The 8,391-nt window shown below is 43.9% G+C and overlaps 2 protein-coding genes across 2 annotated transcripts; both read right to left on the bottom strand.

Annotated features, from left to right (window-relative positions):
* Positions 1 to 4,426: 4,426 nt before the first annotated feature.
* SARC_02888 (hypothetical protein) lies at positions 4,427 to 4,672 on the bottom strand (the record flags this gene model as incomplete). The annotated part of the gene is made up of 1 exon (XM_014303333.1): positions 4,427 to 4,672. One exon carries the CDS (start codon positions 4,670 to 4,672, stop codon positions 4,427 to 4,429), a length of 246 nt encoding a protein of 81 aa, XP_014158808.1.
* A 719-nt stretch (positions 4,673 to 5,391) lies between these two features.
* SARC_02887 (hypothetical protein) lies at positions 5,392 to 6,329 on the bottom strand (the record flags this gene model as incomplete). The annotated part of the gene is made up of 2 exons (XM_014303332.1): positions 5,392 to 5,983; positions 6,040 to 6,329. The coding sequence occupies 2 exons, from the start codon at positions 6,327 to 6,329 to the stop codon at positions 5,392 to 5,394; spliced, it is 882 nt and encodes a 293-aa protein (XP_014158807.1).
* Between the last annotated feature and the right edge of the window lie 2,062 nt (positions 6,330 to 8,391).

Here is an 8,391-nt window from a genome sequence, read left to right as displayed (position 1 = left end):
GGCCGAGTCCAACAAGCCCATGTTGTACAAGGACCAGTCAATGGCGTGCCTTTTAAAATAGCAACGGACGCCGCCGACTTAGCCCTAGAAGGAGTATTATATCAGGTTATAGATAACAAACCGAGATATATACAATTCTTTAGTCGAGCAATGAATGCTTCACAGTTGAATTATCCAACTGTTAAACAAGAGCTATTAGCCATAGTGGCAGCTCTAACACACTTCCGAGATTACTTATACGGAACAGCATTTACGCTGATGTGTGATCAGAAATTTCTTCAATATATGAAAGAGATGAAACCCGACTCACAATTACTGAGTCGCTGGCATAATACAATATCAGAGTTTCATTTTGATATAAAACATCTGCCAGGAATACATAACTATCTACCGGATATGTTATCACGCTTCGTACCGGACTTTAATAAATCCGTACGTGAGTTACTAGCCACTGACTGGAAATGTAACCCCAGGTGGTTTGAACTGGCTCAAAAGATATTTGGGCCACACACCATAGATATGTTTACTGCACATCATATTGCACAACTATCGAATTACAGGACTCTAAATCATCCTTTGGGAGACGCCTTTCAAATAGACCTCTCCAAACATAATGCGTGGGCTAATCCACCATGGCACCTAATTACCCAGCTATTAAATTATGTTCATATACATAAATCTACCATCACGTTGTGTTGCCCATTACGGAGTAAAGATCCATGGCTCAATAAATTAATAAGAAATATACAATGCGAGCCAATATATTTAAATAGGGAAGTAGATACTTTCCTATATCAGGGTACCCGAGACGTCCAGAAGACGCTCTGGAGACATACTATAATATGTCGTATAGGTCCCATTGGAACAATCAAATGGACCCCTTCTGAGACCTTCCTTAACAAGGTCAAAGAATTAGATATTCCACTCTCTATCCAATTGAACGTTAAGCAGTTCAAAGGCAACACAGCACTTGAAGTCTGTGCACAAGAAATGCAATCTACGAATGACACAACTGTTAAAAAGCGTCATTCTCTAGCTAGGACTCTGTTTAACAACACAAAGTCCCAAGCCTGAGGTCTTTCAAACCCTATTTTTAACGGGATTAATGAAAGATAACCCTGAAGCATATACACATATAATGCGACTATTAAATAAGTCAGGTGTATCAAACGCACACGAGCGCACTCATGACACTCATGCGAAAGAAGGACAGGAGTCTGGAAACACTACAGACTTAGAGACCACGCAAGTGGATTCTCAACACCCTACCTTTATTCTGGAAGAGCAGAATGATGAAAACATTCTTGCTTGGCTGACGCAAACCCATAAGCTGAAGCACCAGAACGTAGTAGACGCACTTAAAGATGCTAAGCGAAATGGGATCGCTCACGCTAAGCTGGCAACTTTAGTTGACAGAGTATATCAGTCATGTACAGACTGTGATCTCAATCAGATCAAGCGCTATGGGTTCAAGATGTTCCATGGCGCAGGGTCATCATTGATCTGGTTGACCTGCCCACGTCCGAGCACACAGGCGACCGTTATGTATGCCATTTCTTTGATGTGGCGTCACGGTTTAACTTGCTCTATCCAATATAGGATAAAAGAATACACGCTTTATAGACGGTACAATCGCTGAGTTGACTTCAGATGCTTTCGATAATCAAGACTATTTAAAAGCCTTTAATCGAAAATGATGTAAACGCCTGCATAAGTCACAAGCTGAAAAGGATAGCATGTTTCCATCGTCTGAAGGCACGGAAGTTAAAACATATCCACCTACAGCATTTATCCCGAGCTTTAATGCTCACCTTTCATATGTGCTTAAGACACTGGAGCGTAAGAAACGTCCAGTCGACCACCCCAGACCTACTGGACCGAAGCTCAAAACTCACAGGGTAACCGAGAACGCTTAACTTCTCCGACTGAGAAACATTAACTATATGTTATGCTACTTAAAGTTTTCGACCCGTTTTTTCTTTCTCGCTTTTTGACCCATAATCAGCTTGAGTGTTCAACTTGCTTCTCCTGGATCTCACAACTGGGTGGGGCCTGTGTAATAGCCGGACCTTCACATTATAATTTATGTTATAAACGTACTCTTTAGCAGTACGTAATCTATAAACGTACTCTTAATAGTACAAGGAATTTAAGTTTTCCTAAATGGTTTTAATGGTTTTATTAATGAATACCTTTTTCATTTTACATATCAGATATTTGGACAAGGCCATTAAAAGGCCCCAGTAAAATACCAAACATAAGATTTGGTCTAGTTCTATTAATAGAACTATATTTACTTTCCAAATTTATTTATATCTGAATACTTCGGTAGCGAGATGGCTTAACCGAATATAGGTTTCTAGGGACTATTAACGTTACCTAGTTTAACTTCTGATCAGCCAACCAGATGTGCCAGTCTGATGAAGACTAAGTCGGTAATTCTTAATAAGCTTTAAGTTATTGGTTAATGCAATAACTAAGGACATCAAGAGTATTTTTTTCTTTTTTCTTTTTTCTTTTCTTCTAAAGATAGGATTTTATGAGTCTCTCGGATTCGCCCCAATGAAACATACCACAGGTTCTAATAGAGCGACAACGAAACACTAAATAAAATCCCTTCGGCGAAAACAGTACTGAGAGGATTATATATAGGCAATGTCTCAGCCTCACAATCGCTCCGAGTATTACTGTGTTCACGAGGCATACCTAACTTTACTAAAAGACTCATTTCATTTACTTACTTTAAAATTATCTCGATACTTAGATTTTACCTAAGCATTTAATTACTCTCAGGCGTTAATATCGCCTTGATAGACCAAATCTTACATTTGCGAGCCATAACATATTTAGAGTGGATGATTTTGGTGCCTGCCGGGACGTCAGAAAAAGGTATAATGTCCGCAAAGTCATTTCATTGATGAGCGGCGTATTCCATGTCGATGGTCTTCTTCCAAAGGGGCCAGTCGGGGGCCTGCATGGCCTTCGCTATATTCTTGGGAACTGTAGAGTCCATGAGGGACATCGTTTCGAAGATAGTAATGTCGGCGCGAGTAGAGGGCTGTACGGATTTAGCCTGGGGAGGACGGGAGCTAGAGCGACTGGAGCGGATGGCTTCAAAATCAGCACGTGATTCCGGGAGGATGTTCTGGCCACGGGGCTTGCCTGCTTCGGCCTAAACGTGGAGGGATGACAGGTCATCATTAGGAGTGGCAAAGGAGAAATTTGAGTCAGATGATAGATCGTCAAAAGTATTCAACGTGTCTTGCGCTCTGTTGGAGCCAGAGGAAGAATATACAGGTGGGGATGGGGGCGAGAGCGCGGACGGAGAGGGAATGGTGTCGGGGAAAGAGTGAAAAATAGGGGCTGGTGGGGAAGAGGTCTGGGGCTAGAAAGATGCCGGCGGCGAGGGTGGAGCCTGAGGAGTGGGAGGGGAAGCAGAGACGAATGGGACCTGAAGTGGAGTGATACGTTGGAGGGGATCGAACCAATTTGTCGGGATGATATACGAGTGAGGGTTTTAGGGTAGCCCGTTTGCTATCGGGCGATCATTGAGGTCGACTGGTGGGAAGAAAACTGATATTGCGTGTGTCATGCTGGCGTTGGGTGCGTAGACTCTGGATGCGCCAGGTATCGAGGATGCTAGTCTTCGATCGACCTAACAGAACTCCGTAACCGCCCTGAGTTTCGAACTTATGACTAGCCTTTTGTGTTGGGCCTTCAATTTTAAAGATGACAAGACAACCAAAACGAGTGTCAACAGGTCGAAGGTGCCAGATATCGCTAGGGGAGTACGTGCGGTTTTTTGGCGACAAGGGTATCATTTTGGATCATATCAGCCCATCTTTTAGCGCTGCTCCAAAGCTGATAAGGCATCCCGGCTTCTAAGAGAAGGGAGCGGGCCGGCTTATTTGAGGTGGCGTGTGCTCTTTCAACGGTACCATTGAGTTGAGGCGTGTACGGGGGGGGATGTCTGGAGAAGAATGCGACGTGAGACGAGCATGGATTCTGTAGTCTTAGAGACGAACGTGGAATCGCCGTCGGCGACGAGCGTATGTGGCTTCCAATGCCGCGGGACGTGGATAAATAGCTTATGTAGGTGCTGATCCATGTCAATCTTGTCGGGAAGGTTGGCGCGAATGCCAAATTTACTACCCTGATCGATGAGATTAAGAGTATAACAATTTCCGTAACGATCTGCCGGAAGGGATCCTTGGAGGCCGACGTAAAACAGTTAACCTGGGCCGGTGTGGGCGAGAGAGAATGAGACGGCCGAGTGGAGAGGGCCTAGGACAGTTACGAGAGAGTAACCCCAGGATGGCTTACCGACTGTGTGTGTCCCATGACGCAAGATTACGGGAGATAAATGTCGGCCACCAGGTGACACGGGGACAAAGTGGGACAAGGACAGCGCAGGTGGTGCCGGTGGTCACAATTTTGTCGAGGAATTCTTGTGTGTCAGACCAAATATTGTTGCCGTAGGCACGTTCGGCCAGGAGAGGGGCCTTGCGCCAACAGGTAGAGGTACCGCCCCCATTGGGGCTGCAAAACTGGTGGGGTTGTAGTTAAGGAATGTCATGGCTGTAGTAAATTCGTGCTTATTGATCATCCACTCTTCTGTCTTGACACCTGCGGGAGGCTCATTGGTGGGCGTGATTCCTTCCTTTGACGCCATTTTCAATGTGGTAGAGCGACTCAAATGGCCGATGTTGCGATGATACTCGTCATAGGTGCAACAATAGGAGGGCCAGAGACATGAACCGGAAGGGTTGGGAGTGGCAACAAAGGGAAAGGGGAGTAAACATAGAAGAGTGAAGAGTGCCAACCGGGGAAGGGGAGGTGGCAGGAGAAGTGTGTGATGTCTGAGGGGGAGGGGCAACTGTCGTAGGAGGTGCAACCTGAGGAGATGTAGAGGCGCAAAATGCTGGAGAAGAAGTTGCAAGGTGCGTGATGTCCGCCTATGATATCCGGTAGCCTCTTTGAGTGCGAGGGATCGTGAGAGAATTTTGGCCATGAGATAGGATACAGTTAGTCTGCCGGGCTGGGACAGTGAGAGCATAGCCAGTGTCCTGCAACATGTCTTGAGAAACAAGCTGTTGTTGGACAATGGGACTGAGATAGGTTCTGCCGAGTGGGGGTAGGTCGCCACATTCAGTGATAATACGCTGTGTATCGTCAGCGAGGAGAAAGGGAAAAGATCATATCTCGATGTTCATAAGTAACTGCCTGGCGGAGGAGTGGGGGAGATTTACTCCCGCATCAACATCTATTAGGGGCAGCCTTGTGAACACTGTCTAAGCGTGGAGTAGAAGAATAGGGGAAATTCGCTTCATTTGTTCTACGAGAGCACACATCTTGGACGTAAGACGTGCGTTTACAAATAGTACAGTGACGTCATGCTATCTTACCATCGATACCGGTGTGGGTTTTACTGCAGGTCTTGGTACAGGCAGAGGAGCGATGGCCGCTTTGGAAACACACAAAGCAGGGGGTCGGAGGACGAGGGGAGTTGCGAGAGGCTCCCATGGCGTCGAGACGTTTAGTGAGGCCTTGGATTATAGATTCAACAGACTGAGGGGACTTCATAGCAGATGTTGTGGATGCCGCAGCAACCATAGGGAACGGAGCGTCGTGTACCCCGGGGGCGACCTTATTCCAGCGTTCCAGGCGTTCACAAAGTAAGAGGGGGGAGATATCATCACGGTTGGGGACATCATGAAAGTATTGGCGAACGGCGTCCTTATCTGCTGCACTGAGTCCGGAGATGCGCATGTTTTGAACAAAAACAGCGAGAAAAATCGTGTTTTGTTTGGAGGCCATGGTAGCAATTGAGGTGACACTCTTGCACCAGGTGCGAAGTGTGTCATCGTCGGTGCGGGAGAAGGATTTCAGAAAGTCGAACGAGATGGAATTGTTGATGGTGATGGAGTTGTGCTCGAAGGCACGACGAAGGTAGATGAGTAGAGCCCAGGGGTCTTCCGAGAGTCTTTGGCGGTGAGAGAATCCAAAACGTCTTCAGAAAGTGATCGGAGTAGGAGGGACTTGGCCAAAAGATAGGTACCCTTTGTCTTGGTTTCTCGGCGAAAACGAATGATGCCTTCGATCTTAGCAGTATCAGCAGCGGGCGTACGTTGATGAATTGGAGTGCTAAGTTGTTTGGCAAGAATTTCTAGTTTGATGTGTTTGTAACGTAGAACACCTTCAATGTCGTCCTTGTATTCTGTATTGGCGGCGGCAATGAGATGTGCCCACCACTTGTCATAGTTCGATCCAACGTAAAGAAGTTTGGACCATCGGATTTTACGGCTCTCGCCTGAGATTGAGTCGGACATAGCAAATATAATGAAGTTGGTACAACTTTATCAAAAGATAATGCCCACAACCTATAGAGACCAATAAAAGCTCTATTCCTGAGAGACTGTTTTATTAATTGAATATTACTTAACATTCTATGTCAGTAAAACTGGACTAGTGTCGATTTATCCGGAGTCCCAAATGGGCTGAAGAGTAAAAATCATGTGTTAATAATAGAGTAATGTGAATGTGAGGACCAGTTCACTTCTACCGGATGGCTTCTAAGATAGTAGAGCAACTTTAGTGCTCAATACTTAGCCCTCTAAATTATACAAATCCTTTTTTATTTTTTATTGTTTTAAAACAAAAACCCAAATTTAAAAAAAAATCCGTAGCCCTCTCAAAAAGACAAAGATTTAAAATATAAAACAAAAGTACATATATGTCAATTTAAAAATCGACGGCTATGTGTATTTACATATTTCCATAGCCTTCTAAGAAAAGGCATTGGTGGTGGGAAATCGGGGGGTACTGTTTGTGGGGCTCTGGGAAATTTAATTTCCGTCAGGATTTCCCACAATTTTCGAGCCTTCATAAATCACTCTGCAGGTCCTATCCCCAAAACCCTTTTTTTTTTCCAAATAGGAATTTCCAAAACGTTATCGAAATCGTTACCTAGAATTCTCGAACGTTTATTATAGAGATTATTTTTACAAAAGCAAAAAATAAATAAATAATAATATAAAATAAAATATGTTATTTAGAACTTCATCCACAACAACTAACAACAACAACATCTACAACGAAAATCTCCGCGTGGAACCATTTGTATGTAAAATAATATAGAATTCGATAATATAGATAGGCATGTCATCTGAAAAATGCATGGTGGTTGATTGCGCCAACTTTCGTTCTGCAGACTACCCGTGATGTAAATAGTGCAACACAGGGTGGGAGCGTAACAGGAAGAAAGTAATGCGAGCGAAAAACAAAGCGGCACGTGAAGAGATAAGAGCGCCGATCTCTATCTGCCAAGGAAACAAAATGTGGTCAACCCATAACTGATATATCAAGTAAATATTGCGAAAATCATAGTCGCAGACATAGACAGCTCATAGACGGAAGCGATATGCTGAAGCCCTCGAGAATGCCTCTCGAACAACCCAGGGCTACCGACTTATTATATACACACGCACAAAGACGGTTTGAGAACAGCATACTGTTTATCACGATGTGTGGTAGGCAGCTTCATGATGGAATATGCAACAAGGAACAACGAAATCTGCAGCATGTGGAGCGTGACCGTGACATATCAAGGAGTGACAGATATAGTAAGTATTCAGGCAAAAACGTGTTACTTTGTTTGTGTGCATATGGTGTTGTCATTTTAGCTTTGTATAGAACTTCTAATATATATCTCAATATTTATGCTTGTGCAGTACCCAAACGAGCTTGTGCTGAGAATAGAGGATGGACATATGTGAACGGATATATATGGAGTAGAAGATGCATCAGTACTGCGTGCAAACTTGTAGGTACATTTTCATACTGGAAGCGGCATTTACAGTTGGCGCTCGGCCCGGCAGTGTACGAATCAACTATATCCTGTGTGAGATATTGCTTACCCTGCTGATTTTGAGGTCTATGTGAGTATGTTGGAATTCTCTTAGACCCAAAGGTTGACGTACTTTGTGGTGACTTCGTCATGGCCGTACAGATTGAGAACAGAGAACTATACATTGACAGCAACGACAGCAGACAGAGTGTTGGCCGATATACTAATACTACGAGAGAAGATTTTCGACAAATGCCAAGTACGTTGCACTCTAAATTGAAGGCAAGATAAGGGTCTTGATCGAGTCCACTTCCTATGTCCACAGATCTCAAGAGATTCTTGTACCATATGGTAGTGAATATATTTCAAAGGGCACTGACTCACTACGCTACAAAGCCCTGAAACAGACCAATAAAAGCAATCTTTGTTAGAAGGGTTAACATTAAAAACATACATACATACTTACATACATACATACACATACACATACACATACATACAAACAAATCTATATACATACACACATATACATATACATACATACA

This window comes from Sphaeroforma arctica (genome assembly GCF_001186125.1).
Source record: "Sphaeroforma arctica JP610 unplaced genomic scaffold supercont1.136, whole genome shotgun sequence".
Lineage (NCBI taxonomy): Eukaryota > Ichthyosporea > Ichthyophonida > Sphaeroforma > Sphaeroforma arctica.
This window is presented reverse-complemented; position numbering and strand designations above follow the sequence as displayed.